The sequence below is a fragment of the Thalassophryne amazonica genome, chromosome 18, assembly GCF_902500255.1.
Source record: "Thalassophryne amazonica chromosome 18, fThaAma1.1, whole genome shotgun sequence".
Classification (NCBI taxonomy): domain Eukaryota; kingdom Metazoa; phylum Chordata; class Actinopteri; order Batrachoidiformes; family Batrachoididae; genus Thalassophryne; species Thalassophryne amazonica.
The window spans coordinates 9,388,267-9,403,380 of NC_047120.1; the positions used below are offsets into that span (position 1 = coordinate 9,388,267).

Below are 15,114 nucleotides of genomic sequence, written 5' to 3' on the forward strand. Positions count from 1 at the left end.
CAACAGTCTAGGCTATATCAGAATTATTACGGTTAATCCCACTATGAATACTAAAATACGATGAAACATTTGTCCTGTATCACCGCTACATGTATGACGTTTGCAGAAAAAAAAAAAAACAGTTTAGTATTCAGATGGATTAAATGTGCTGCGCTGCCAAGCAGCAGAGTGGAGCGGGTCGGATGACCGGTCCAAGATGGCGGCCCCACGGCTCGTCAGCGCCAAATCGATGTCTATGCTTCAGGCGTCGTGCTGTGGGCGGGGCTTCAGACGGACGGGCTTTAAGGCGATGCGCTGTGGGCGGGGCGCAGAGTGGCCATGGATATTTCTTTTGCAGGAAAACGAGCTCTCGTGACGGGAGCCGGAAAAGGTAAATTTTGCTCACGCACGCCACCGTCTGGCTGATCGAAGAGTCATATTAAAATGCAATACGCCGCACGCGCTTCACGATGAGCTCCAGCTCGATAAATAATTGTAGTCAAAGATCGAATTTCCAAAAACAAAGAAAAAAATGATAGAGTTAACACCCTGGTGTCGAAATATTGGAAGTATTGGTCCGGCTGGCTGTGTGTGTGTGTGTGTGTGTGTGTGTGTGTGTGTGTGGGTGGGTGGGTGGGTTGGTTGGTTGGTAAATTTGTGAAAGTAAAACTTTCTTCCTCAAGCATTCTGTTGCCAGGTCTGCTTGAATCAGCGACTTCAGCCTCCTGAAGTGTGATTAGTGACTTTTACGACCAAACTAAAAAGAAAAAGAAAAAAACGTCCAATCACACGCACGAGCAGCAGTTTACTGTTGGACTGTCATTTTTAAAAGGCAGTGGATATTTTGCTGGACCCGGCAAATTTTTTTCTCCACTGTGAGATCAATAATGTCATGTTATAAACTTACAGCTAGCGATGTTTTGCCGGATCTCCCATCTGATTGGCTAATTCAAATGACATCATCGGTACCAGAACCTGTGTTGATATCAGCTCAGGCAGAGTTGAACTGGACGATATTTCGCCGTACACGGCTTGCACTGTTTTACCGGCTGTCTAAATTTATTCACGACGGAACTTAAAGGCCATTGGAGTTTAATTTCTCCTTATTTCACATTCATGATAGTAGCTCAATATTGGTGATTTTCATTATTGAAAATTGTCGTATTTTACCATTCACTATTTTCAGGGGTGGACTGATTGAAGGTTTTGCAGACATGACACTGACAGAGAAAAAACAGGACAAACACACGTGCTGATTGATGTGGACTTCTGTATTTTCGTTTTTATTCTGTCTTGAATTTGCAGGTTTTGTTTATCTTCCCACCCTACACAGAAAATTACCAAGACTGCAAAAATGATTTCCACTGTGCCCGAAATTATTTCCACCACGTGGTGAAAAGCACTGATGGAAATAATTTCGGGCGCAGTGGAAGTAATTTTCACCACATGGTGGAAATAATTTCAGGCATGGCTATGCCACATTTTTGAGCTGCTTTTAGCGTCTGAGAATTCCTCTGCCAGTAGATGACTTTCTGTTCCGATTCAAATGACTTTATGGCACCCAAAACGGCGTTTAAAGATGAAAAATTAGCACCAACACTCAATGCCAAGGGCGACGCCATGGTGAAGTAAACTCTACAATGATGTAATTTGAACTAGCCAATCAGCAAGGAGATCCGGTTAAATATTGCTAGGTGCGTGTTTGCCGTATCCGGCAAAATATCCACTACCTTTTTGAAATGCTGTTAAAATGAAGCTGATATAAATATGTTTCACATTTGGGGGTTTGCTCAGAAGATTAATGAAACACAAACTTATTGACCCATAAGTATTTGAACAGAGTGAAGCAATCTGGATCTGCCAACATCCAGGTTCATTTCAAAGATATCACAATATAAACAATTTTTGAACCTCCAAAACAAAGGACAAAAGTAACTGCGCAGTCTGTGTCGGCTGCTTTCAACTGGTTTGGATTTGGTTTTGTGCCATCTACACACTGTGTTCCCTCTTTGGTGTCTTTGCCCGCTGCTTTAAACCGGTTTGGATTTTGTTTTGTGCCTTATAAACACAGTGTTCCCTGTTGGATGTTGGTGTTGGCTGCTTTAAACTGGTTTGGATTTTGTTTTGTGCCTTATAAACACAGTGTTCCCTGTTTTATGTTGGTGTCGGCTGCTTTAAACCAGTTTGGATTTGGTTTTGTGCCTTATAAACACAGTGTTCCCTGTTTTATGTTGGTGTCGGCTGCTTTAAACCGGTTTGGATTTGGTTTTGTGCCTTATAAACACAGTGTTCCCTGTTTTATGTTGGTGTCGGCTGCTTTAAACCGGTTTGGATTTGGTTTTGTGCCTTATAAACACAGTGTTCCCTGTTTGGCGTCTTTGCCCGCTGCTGTAAACCGGTTGGATTTGGTTTTGTGCCTTATAAACACTGTGTTCCCTGTTTGGCGTCTGTGTCGGCTGGTGTAAACCGGTTTGGATTTGGTTGTGTACGATATAAACACTGTGTTCCCTGTGTGATGTCTTTGTTGGCTGATTTAAACCGTTTCAGATTTGGTTTTGTGCCGTTTATCTCTCGGTCTGACATGTGGATGTGTCTGATGTCACTGAACTGAAATTAGATGTTTGAAACTGTTTTCACCATTTTATCTTCAATAAAACATAATAGAAATAAGTTCTCATCTTTTTATTTCTTGATATATTTATTTTTTTTGATCAGATGTTAAATTGTTTGAGTTATTTTTCTTCAGGTTAATAGTTAATCACCTGCTTAGTTGGTGTCAGTTCTCTGACTGTTTTTGTGTGCGTGTGTGTCTTCAGGAATCGGCCGGGCCACCGCTCTGGCTTTGGCACGTTGTGGGGCAAAGGTTGTGGCGGTAACGCGCACGCAGGCCGACCTGGATTCGCTGACACAGGAGGTACTCTGCCTCCCCCCAACTTTTCTCTGAGGCTCCTGACATTGACCTCTGACCTACTGAGGTCAACAACCTCCTGTTTTTGTCCGTTGGCATTTTGATCTTATTGTTGGTTGTGTGTTGTTTGTTTTCTTGTGGTGTTTTGTGTTGTTGTCTTGGTTTTTTGTGTTGTTTGCGCTGTCTGTCATGTTTAGTTTTCATGTTACGACCTTGTGTGACCTTTACTTTGGAGACCAAACATTCAACACTGTCCAAATTATTCTCTATTGATCCTGTTAGTTCAATCAATAATTTTCATCACTTTTTACCAAAATCGGAGCAACTGTAACCTTTGACCTCTGTGCAAACTGAAACTGACCTTTGTCCCCAGTTTTGCTGTTTTTAGCCCATAACTTCAGAACGTTCAGTCTCAGATGGTCCAAACTATACCTTTTTGGAATCCTTACCTTCAGACTAACAATGTGGTATAATTTCCAATATGAGTGGAATTTTTTTAAAACTTTGACCTCTGTGTAATTCTTCATTGACCTCTTCTTGGGTCCAGCTGCACCCTGGATGGCCACCATACATTTGTGTAGGTCCTTGTACACTGAGGCTGGACTGTTAGTGTGGTTTAGTCCCTTTAAGTGGACCTTATTAGGTCAAACAGACTGTTGGCTCATGGCCTGTGTCCCCAAAGCCTAGATCTGGTGAAGACCCATGCCATTACCATTTCTTCTGAAGGGGAGTGGCTCTGAGTCTTTGTCCCTTCCGTATGTTGACCTCATACCACAGAGTATTTATGGTGGACTGGGTCACCATGACTCTAGTTTTTGATCCAGACTGATTCTGATTCGAGTCAGATATGTTCTTCAGTCCTTGTTCCTTTGCCTTCTGTCTTCACGGTCTCGTCTCGGCTGGTTCTTGCAGTGTCCCTCTATCATCCCGGTATGTGTGGACTTGTCTCACTGGGAGGCCACAGCGGCGGCTCTGCAGGACATCGGGCCTGTTGATCTTCTGGTGAATAACGCCGCGCAGTCCAAGCTGCAGCCGTTTCTGGACGTCACACCTGATGAGTTTGACACGTAAGACAAATGTGGGGACAGATTGTGGGATTTGTCTTTGATGGAAATTGCTTGTTTTTCCTGGACTCAGTCAGGATTTTTCACGTTCTGGATGCGAATATGATTGACACAGAACTCCGACCAATCACTGCCTTTATCTGAGATATCCCTGCCCCTTTTTGAAGAATCTTTGTGAGATTGTTAAATAAAATGAATGCGTTCTGTGCATGCACTTGTTTGTGCATGTGTTGTTGTGCATGCAGCACACATGTCAGCGAGCTTCTGAAAACGTTCCAGCAACAGAAACAGCAGGTCACAAACATTCAAACGATCATGTCGTCCGCTTGAAGTCATAAGATTATAAAATTTTCATTGAAGTTCTTCAAAGAGTTTATTAAAGTGAAAAAAATGTGTGGAAAAAATGTGGAAAGCTTATCAGTAAAGCTGGTTTAGAGAAAGTTTACAGCGAGAAACTATTTTGCTTGTAAACCAATGATTTGTATTCTTGTCTTCAGGTCAGTCAGAGTCAATGTGAAGGCCGTCCTGCAGGTGTCTCAGGTAAAAACGCTGCTCCTCAAGTAACCATCAGAGTAAAACTGATCATCGCTCAGCTTGTCTTAGCAAGGCCGTGTGTTTGACCCACATGTCTGAGACCAGCAGACTGTCATCTGGAATTGAACCAGTTTCGGATATAAATGGCCTTTTGTCATCTCCCAAAGATGACTGACATCATTGCTGCAGCTTCAGGCCATTTTGAGGATTCACACGGACAAGTGTCAATCAGACAAATTAGAACAGACAGACACGATCACCATCATGACAATACCTGTGCACGAGCATGTGCACATCAGTCAAATGCAAAGGCCGACAGTGGGACGAGGACAACCAGAACAGGATGCAGGAACCTTGACTGTTGTTGAGACAGGTATGTGATTACCGAGTGCATAGGTGTGTAGAGAGACATGGAGAACAGAGTGAAGTGTCATGCTCACTGGCACACAGAGAGGAACACAAATCCAACCGAAGCTAAAGGGACTGTTAGGTGGAAGATGTTAAGAACGGCTTGGTGTCTGGTTGTGATACCCACATCACAGTCACCACTACGAACTGTGAACTATTTTTCAGCCTTGGATATGTCTGTTGTTATCTCTCCAAGTCCACAGGTGACTTCTACCACTATCTCCAAGCCGAAACGCCAGGTGTTAGTGATCAGGGATTCTATCACCCACAAAGTCAGATTACAGATGCCAGCTGAAATTAAATGTATTCCTGGGGCCAACGCTGACATTGCCTCTCACCTTAGCATCCTGACGGTGCATAAGGGTAGACAGCAAAAGGAACATGACACTAACTATAGCCACATAGTTATTAACATTGACGCCAATGATATTAGGATGAGACACTCGGAGGTCACAAAAATGGATATAGAGAGGACTTGTGACCTCGCCAGAAAGATGTCGGCATCAGTTAGTAGTCTCTGGTCCCCTCTCCTCCCGGGGTAATGATAAGGCGCTTAGCAGGCTGATATATAGGTGGCTGGTGCAATTCTGTAGGCGTAAAGGCTTTAGATTTATTATAAGTGGCCTTCATTTTGGGGTTGCCGTGGTTTGATGATGCTGGACGGGGAAGACGTCACCATCTTACAGTTGTATGCAAAAGTCTGTGCACCCCTGATGATTTCCATGATTTTGTTTTATAAATCATAGGTTGTTTGGATCAGCAATTTCAGTTAAATACATCATATAGCAGACAAACACAGTGATATTTGAGGAGGGAAATGAAGTTTATAGGGTTTATAGAAAGTGTGAAATAATCCTTTAAACAAAATTAGGCAGGTGCATAAATTTGGGTACCCCAACAGAAAAAATACAAAACTCAAAAAAATCAATATTTAGTAGATCCTCCTTTTGCAGAAATAACAGCCTCTAAACGCTTCCTATAGCTTCCAATGAGAGTCTGGATTATGGTTGAAGGTATTTTGGACCATTTTTCTTCACAAAACATCTCCAGTTCAGTCAGGTTTGTTGGTTTCCGAGCATGGACAGCCCGCTTAAGATCACACCACAGATTTTCAATAATATTCAGGTCTGGTGACTGAGATGGCCATTCCAGAACATTGTACTTGTTCCTCTGTATGAATGCCTTAGTAGATTTTGAGCAGTGTTTAGGGTTGTGGTCTTGTTGAAAGATCCAGCCCCGGCGCAACTTCAACTTTGTCACTGAATCATGAACATTGTTCTCACGAATCTGCTGATATTGACTGGAATCCATGTGACCCTCAACATTAACAACATTCCCAGTACCTGCACTGGCCACACAGCATGATGGAACCACCTCCAAATTTTACTGTAGGTAGCAAGTGTTTTTCTTGGAATGCCCTGTTCTTTTTCAGCCATGCATACTGCCCCTTGTTATGTCCAAATAACTCAATTTTAGTTCCATCAGTCCATAGAACCTTATTCCAAAACAAAGCTGGCTTGTCCAAATGTGCTTTAGCATACCTCAAGCAACTCTGTTTGTGGCATGTATGCAGAAAAGGCTTCCTCTGCATTACAGCATCATACAGCATTTCCTTGTGCAATGTGTGCTGTATAGTTGAACGATGCACAGTGACACTATCTGTGTCATGATCATGTTGTAGGTCTTTGGAGCAGATCTGTGGGTTGACTGTGACTGTTCTCACCATCCTTCGTTTCAGCTTATCTGAGATTTTTCTTGGCCTGCAACTTCGGGCCTTAACTAGTACTGTGCCTGCGGTCTTTCATTTCCTCACTATGGTCCTCACAGTGGAAAATGACAGCTGAAATCTCTGACATAGCTTTTGTATCCATCCCCTGAACCATGATGTTGAACAGTCTTTGTTTTCAGGTCATTTAAGAGTTGTTTAGAGGCTCCCATGTTACCACTCATTAGAAGAGATGCAAAGAGGGGAAACATTTGCAAATGGCCACCTTAAATATCCTTTCTCATGATTGAATTCACATGTGTAAGGAGGTCAAGGGTCAGTGAGCTTACTAAACCAATTCTGTGTTCCAATAATTTGTCACGTCTGCCTCTCGATACAGCTAAATGTATTCAAATCAATAAAATGACAAGGGTGCCTAAATTTATGCACCTGCCTAATTTTGTTTAAATAATTATTGCACACTTGCTGTAAATACTCAAAACTTCATTTCATTTCTCAAATATCAGTGTGTTTGTCTGCTATATGATATATTTAAGTGAAATTTCTGATCCAGACCACCAATGATTTATAAAAAAAAAATCATGAAAATTATCAGGGGTGCCCAAACTTTTGCATACAATGATATCTGCGAACATAAATAGAGCTCTACAGGGAGGGTAACATTAGGACTTTACAGCAGGCCACGGAGCAAGTGATTAGAGAACCTACAGGACTTAGGACTAATGTGGATATGGAATCCATTAGCTTAGTGGAGAAGATTCATTATGGTGATACTGCAGTTTGTTTCAGGGAGGGAAATTCATGAGGTTGAGACTGTGGCCCATTTCCTCTGACGTGTACATAAAAATCATAGAGGGATATGTTTTGCAAACTAAATACCCATTACTACATTGGATGACATGAAAATTGAGGATGGCCCGTTCCAGCAACATCAAATATTTTGTGTCTGCTATCGACAACCCGTGTGGAACTCCTTAAACCTAAACCTAATTTCAGGCATCTTATGCTACTTTTAAAAAATCCAAATCCAAATAGTCCAATTGTCAACCCTACCCCTTAGTCTGTGTCTCATTAACAAAAGATCACTGTCCTCAAAATCACTGATTAATGATCTAATTATGGATCACCACTTAGATAAGATTGGCTTACGTGAAATCTGGCTTAAAGCTACTGCTGTCCTCCCCTTAAATGAGGCCTGCCAACCAGTGAACACATTTAGTCACGTCCCTTGTGATATGAAGCAAGGTGGCGGTGTTGCACTAATTGAGAAATCTGGGTTTATCTTAATGGCTGTTGGGGTCTAAAATATAATTCATTTGAACATCTGACTCTGTGCTCTGCCCAGGATGCTATGTATAGCCAAGGTCAGAAGAATGAAAATCAACCCTGCTATTTTGTCACCGTATATAGGCCCCCGGGCCCATATTCTTAATTTTTTGATGAATTTGGTGACTTTATCTCTAACTTTGAAACCCGTGCAGATAACATTCTGATTGTTGGTGACTTCAGTATTCATATAAATAAGCCTTCTGCAAATCATGTATGGACATTATGGACGTGTTAGGATTAGGGATGGGTATTGATCAGATTTGATCAATATCGATGCCATTATTGATTTGATTCTTTATCGATTCCCTTATCAATCCATCCTTTTGAATTTTCTCTGTACTAAAAGTAGGCTTTACAGGTTTTCTATGTCAACAACATTTTATTGAGTTTTAAAGTAAATAAATATGAAATTTGTCACTGGAGCCTTGATCTCTAGACACAAATAAAAATAAATAAAATCTGTACATGGTCACTGGCTCTTAGATCTCTGTGACCGGTTCATCCAGCAGACGTAAAGACATTTTTGACACGAAGCAGAAAGTTCAACCACATTACACCCATTTTGGCATCCCTTCACTGGCTTTCTGTCCCAGTGAGATCAGATTTTAAGGTTCTTTTCCTAGTCTACAAAATTGTTCATGGACTGGCACCGCCCTACTTAGCTGATCTAATTAAACCTTACGTACCGGCCTGGGCTTTGCATTCTCAGGGTGCAGAACTACTTTGTGTCCCTAGGGTGAATAAGAAGTCTGCGGGTCATAGAGCTTTCTCTTATCATGCCCCTGTTCTGTGGAATGATCTCCCTGTATCAATAAAACAGTCAGATTCTGTGGAGACTTTCAAGTCCAGACTTAAGACACACTTATTTCCCCTTTCATATGGCTAGCATACTGGCATAGTATAGTTCTATTTTTCAATTTCAATTTATTTTCCTTTATATAGCGCCAAATCACAACAGAGTTGCCTCAAGGTGCTTCACACAGGTAAGGCCTAACCTTACCAACCCCCAGAGCAACAGTGGTAAGGAAAACTCCCTCTGAGGAAGAAACCTCAAGCAGACCAGACTCAAAGGGGTGACCCTCTGCTTGGGCCATGCTACAGACATAAATTACAGAACAATTCACGGACGAATATACAAGAAATGCTATTGGCGCACAGGACAGGAGGATCGCCAACACGAATACAACTCCCATCTCTGGATGGAGCTGCACCTTAAACAGAGGGAAAAAAACAGAATCAGGCATTAGAAAGACAAAAAATACTGTATAATTTGCCAGCATTAAACAACAAGAAAAACAGAGAAATACTAAGGTGATTGCCGGCCACTAGCCCTAAACTTCACTAAAAGACCCAGAATTTAGGTAAAGTTGAGGCCGCAGCCTGCTCCAGTTGCTAATAAATTAATTAAGAGTAGAAAGCATAAAACAAAACTGTACCGATATGCTAGCCATATGAAAGGGAAAAGAAGTGCATCTTAAGTCTGGACTTGAAAGTCTCCACAGAATCTGATTGTTTTATTGACGCAGGGAGACCATTCCACAGAACAGGGGCACGATAAGAGAAAGCTCTGTGACCCACGGACTTCTTATTCACCCTAGGGACACAAAGTAGTCCTGCACCCTGAGAACGTAAAGCCCGAGCCGATACGTAAGGTTTAATTAGGTCAGCTAGGTAGGGAGGTGCCAGTCCATGAATAATTTTATAGGTTAGTAGCAGAAGCTTAAAATCTGATCTCACTGGGACAGGAAGCCAGTGAAGAGACGCCAAAATGGGTGTAATGTGGTCAAACTTTCTGCTTCGTGTCAAAAGTCTGGCTGTAGCATTTCAAACCAATTGGAGAGCCCTGATGCTAGACTGCGGTAAACCAGAAAATAGAACATTGCAGTAGTCCAATCTAGAAGAGATGAACGCATGCATCAGGGTCTCAGCATCAGCCATAGACAGGATGGGAATCTTCACTATATTTCGCAGGTGGAAGAAAGCAGTCCTAGTAATATTTCTAATATGGAGGCCAAAGGACAACGAAGGATCAAAAATTACCCCAAGGTTCCTCACTTTGTCAGTGTGATGTATGACACACGAGCCTAGGCTGAGTGTTAACTGGTCAAATTGATGCCGATGTCTCACTGGACCAAGAACCATCATTTCAGTCTCATCAGAGTTGAAAAGTAGGAAGTTTCTAGACATCCAACTTTTCACTGCCATGCCCGTATATAGAGGGGGTTCAGGGGGTTCAACTGTACCCCCCCCCCCCCCGAGAATTCTGCTGATTTTTTTTTTTTGATCTGGATATCAACGTTATGTATTTTCTTTTCATTGATAATAAGCAACAAGCACTAACTGTTACACAGCTATTATCACACACCCTCAAGTTTCAATTTCCTCTGCCAGAGTAATCCATTAAGTGATGAAAGAGGAAACTGCTAGATAAACTTTTCCCATGGGGGTTGAGAATTTTTGCTCCCTGGTCCCTATCAAACAGATTAGTAGGCTTGTAAATACCCATGTAGACACACAATTACACTTGTCTGGTTTATAAAAACATGTTTGTATGTATAAGCTGAGAAATAAAGGGAGCTTCTCCTTCCTGTTGCAAATACTGTAAAGGTGCAAATATTCGCGTGGGATTTGTTATGTGAATTTCGCGAGTTAAACAAGGTCGCCAAATTAAATACTGATATTTTAATACATAACATACATATACGTACATATTCATAATGTAAACGCGATTATTAATACCGCTAAATACGAGGTCTGTTAGAAAACTATCTGACCTTTTTATTTTTTGCAAAAACTATGAATTTGAATCATGTGCACTTGCATCAGCCAAGCTTGAACCTTCGTGCGCATGCTTGAGTTTTGTTCACATCTGTCAGTTGCGTCATGTATAAAGTTTGCATTAATGTTATCTTGGTTCTTCCTGGGTGGTTCTTATGGCAACTGATCCAATCCCAAGCAAGGACTATTTGTATATAAAAATGTATTTCCTAAAAGGATACATTTTGGGTTTCAAATGAAATTTATGTAGCTTTTTACCCCTCGAAATCCTCAAAAAGGTTCTGCGTTGCCCCTCGACCCCACTGGGGGCCCTGCGGCCCACTGGACCCCCAACTCAAGGATTTGAACCCCCCCCCTTTCACATTCCTATATACGGCCCTGACTGCTGCAAGGCAGTCTTCTAAGGATTTTATGTGAATGAGATTACCAGCAGTTATCGGCATATATAACTGAGTATCATCTGCATAGCAGTGAAAGGTAATCCCAAAACGCCGCAATATGTACCCAATGGGTGCTATATAAAGGGAGAAAAGCAGGGGGCCTAAGACAGACCCCTGTGGAACCCCAAATGTCATGTCACTAAGGTTAGAGGTAGTGTTACTGTACAAAACACAGTGAGAACTGGTCAAGTTCTACACTTTTTACTCTTTTAATTCATTTTATTAGGAAACTGAGTGTGCTGCAGCCTCAACTTTACCTAAATTCTGGGTCTTTTAGTGAAGCGTAGGGCTAGTGGCCAACGATCACCTTAGTATTTCCTGTTTTTCTTGTTGTTTACTGACAAATTATATTGTATTTCTTGTCTTTCTGATGCCTGATTTTGTTTTTTTTTCTCTCTGTTTAAGGTGCAGCTCCATCCAGAGATGGGTGTGGTATTTGTGGTGGAGACCCTCCTGTCCTGTGCACCAACAGCATTTCCTGTATATTCATTTAGTGAATTATTCTGTAATTTGTCTGTAGCATGGCCCAAGCAGAGGGTCACCCCTTTGAGTCTGGTCTGCTTGAGGTTTCTTCCTCAGAGGGAGTTTTTCCTTACCACTGCTGCTCTGGGGGTTCGTAAGTTTAGACCTTACTTGTGTGAAGTGCCTTGAGCCAACTCGGCTATGATTTGGTGCTATATAAATAAAAATAAATTGAAATTGAAATTGTTTTGGTCATTAGGGATGTCCTCATTTGTTGTAATAAATATTCCGGAGAAAGGCAACAGCTTCTTTAACAATTTAGAAAAATATACCTGAAAGACGTTTCTGTAGGAAGTATTTTAGGCATAGGATCAGCAGGTTCAATGAATTGGAAAATTTATAATTGTCCAGGTCGCCCTTGTAAAAGAGAACTAACCTGGTTAAATAAAGATTAAATTACAGTGGGAGGGGGAAGTGTTGGCTTTTTAAACAGCTGCTTTTTAGTTTTTTAGAGACTTTATATCTGTTGCAGGATAACAGCCATATTTCTATGTTTCACGGAGAAACAATGTGATTTTGTGAGTGTTTGTATGAATGTATGAGTTTATTTTATAAACACTAAGGGGTTCACAACTTTTTCTTACAAAATGTTTTTCAAAGGTTGAGTCATGAAAAAATACACTAAAAGCATAATTTTTTAGAAGATTTCAAACTTTTATTTGTGCATTTTTTTAAATCTAATGAAGCCGTCCTCTGTCCGTTCTTGTCCGTCCTACTTGAGGTATTTTGCTGTTAAGAACCCCGCAAAAAACAAAATACCACCAACAACAAAACTGCACCGACTGTCCTTCTGACCAGATAATTCTCGCTGCTTGCTGTCCTGCTTGGCTTCAACCTCTTTTTGGGAACTTGCTTCCCGGGCCTCCAGCTCCTTCTTGAACCAACTGCTCTTTGCTTCCAGCTCCGCTCTGAATTTTTCTTCCTGGGCCTCCAGCTCTTTTTGCAGCCAGTTGTCTTTGGCTTCAAGCTGCTTTTGAAATTCCTCCTTTTGGACCTCCAGCTCTTTCTTGAAGCAGTTCTTTGCTTCCAGTTCCTTCAGGAATTCTTCCTTCTTGGCCTCCAGCTCCTCCTTGAAGCACTTCTCCTTGGCTTCAAGATCTCTATTGAACTGCTTCTGCTGGGCCTCCAGCTCTTTCTTCAGCCAGTCATCTTTTGCTGCCAGCTGTTTGTTGAAGTTGGAAATGGTCTCTTCCAGCTTTTTCTTTAATCTCTCCTCTTTATCTCTGAACATGTTGTTCTTCTGTTCCAATTCTTTATTGTGGTGGTCCTCCTGGATCTTCTTCTCTCTGTTAAATTTTTCTTCCAGGGCGACCATCTCATTTGTGAAATATTCATTTTTAGCTTTCATCTGTTTTTTGAAATTTTGTTCTTTTTCCTTCAGACATTTTTCCTTCTCCTCCATCATTTTCTTAAATTCATGTTGCATGTCTGACAGTTCTTTTTTGGACAGCTTTCTGACACCATCCAGTTCCCTTGTCAGAGCTTTGACATCTGCAGTTTGCTGAACCAAATACATCAGGTTGTCCTCTGTCTCTTTCTCCAGGGTTTTCTTGAGATTTTTGATCTCTTTGTCCTTTTCGTGTATCCTGGTTATAAACTGGTGGATCGTCTGCTTTAAATGCTCCACTTCAGTCAGCCCATTGTAGTTGATCTGATCCTGATGAGCACCAGAAGGACCTTCTTGATCACCACCAGACTGAGAACAGAGAGCTGACTCAGTTTGTAGTCCATTCTCTGTCAGCTTCACCTGACTGGTCTCCTTCAAAGCCTGCTGTGGGGAACCAAAAGGGAAAAAACAAATTACTGATTATGAATTATGATCGCTCTGCCTGTCCCGCTATACATTAGGATGCATCACTTTAGAGTCTCTGAAGAACTTGGACTTCATGTCAGGTCAGTTCTGGGATCATGTGGTTCCATCATGTATCCCCACATTCACCACATAATAGAACTGTCTTGGGTCCTATTGTCAACCCCGAGGCCAACCACCGGCCTAATCCCATCTCAGGAACATAGCCATTGTTCTGCTGCAGCCAGATGTACGTGGCTACTTTTTGGAGGTGGGGATGGCCCAGTGAGCTGCCTGGGTTCTGCCAACCAGGACTCACAGTGACCCAGTAAGGTCTGTTGATGGACCTCAGAATTCATTGGGAGGACATCAGAGACTCTGCCTCCACTTTGAAAACTCACTTTGAGCAACAATGATGTGGAGATCCTGAGGAATGACAGGATGTCCACATACCCCCCCCCCCCCCCACCTGAATCAAAATGTGTAGAAAGTACAAAATATTCACACTTGTAGTCCGACTGCTCATGTTGCTGAGCAGCAATCAGACCATAAGTAGGTGTACTAACACCTGCACAAGAACTGGGCAGGTAAAATATTTCACAATGAATATATCAATCAATCAATCAATTTTTTTATATAGCGCCAAATCACAACAAACAGTTGCCCCAAGGCGCTTTATATTGTAAGGCAAGGCCATACAATAATTATGTAAAACCCCAACGGTCAAAACGACCCCCTGTGAGCAAGCACTTGGCTACAGTGGGAAGGAAAAACTCCCTTTTAACAGGAAGAAACCTCCAGCAGAACCAGGCTCAGGGAGGGGCAGTCTTCTGCTGGGACTGGTTGGGGCTGAGGGAGAGAACCAGGAAAAAGACATGCTGTGGAGGGGAGCAGAGATCGATCACTAATGATTAAATGCAGAGTGGTGCATACAGAGCAAAAAGAGAAAGAAACAGTGCATCATGGGAACCCCCCAGCAGTCTACGTCTATAGCAGCATAACTAAGGGATGGTTCAGGGTCACCTGATCCAGCCCTAACTATAAGCTTTAGCAAAAAGGAAAGTTTTAAGCCTAATCTTAAAAGTAGAGAGGGTGTCTGTCTCCCTGATCTGAATTGGGAGCTGGTTCCACAGGAGAGGAGCCTGAAAGCTGAAGGCTCTGCCTCCCATTCTACTCTTACAAACCCTAGGAACTACAAGTAAGCCTGCAGTCTGAGAGCGAAGCGCTCTATTGGGGTGATATGGTACTACGAGGTCCCCAAGATAAGATGGGACCTGATTATTCAAAACCTTATAAGTAAGAAGAATAATTTTAAATTCTATTCTAGAATTAACAGGAAGCCAATGAAGAGAGGCCAATATGGGTGAGATATGCTCTCTCCTTCTAGTCCCCGTCAGTACTCTAGCTGCAGCATTTTGAATTAACTGAAGGCTTTTTAGGGAACTTTTAGGACAACCTGATAATAATGAATTACAATAGTCCAGCCTAGAGGAAATAAATGCATGAATTAGTTTTTCAGCATCACTCTGAGACAAGACCTTTCTGATTTTAGAGATATTGCGTAAATGCAAAAAAGCAGTCCTACATATTTGTTTAATATGCGCTTTGAATGACATATCCTGATCAAAAATGACTCC

The 15,114-nt window shown here is 41.9% G+C and overlaps 1 protein-coding gene across 2 annotated transcripts in view; it reads left to right on the plus strand.

Moving 5' to 3' along the window:
- The first annotated feature begins 306 nt into the window (after positions 1-306).
- The window catches only part of dcxr (dicarbonyl/L-xylulose reductase), a 69,777-nt gene continuing 54,969 nt past the window's right edge, over positions 307-15,114 (plus strand). For both annotated transcript variants that reach the window (XM_034193709.1, XM_034193708.1), the window contains exons 1-4: positions 307-370; positions 2,796-2,893; positions 3,800-3,954; positions 4,449-4,491. In XM_034193709.1, coding sequence (XP_034049600.1) covers positions 319-370; positions 2,796-2,893; positions 3,800-3,954; positions 4,449-4,491 — 348 coding nt within the window. In that variant the 5' untranslated portion in view covers positions 307-318. The remainder of the gene's footprint in view (positions 371-2,795; positions 2,894-3,799; positions 3,955-4,448; positions 4,492-15,114) is intronic.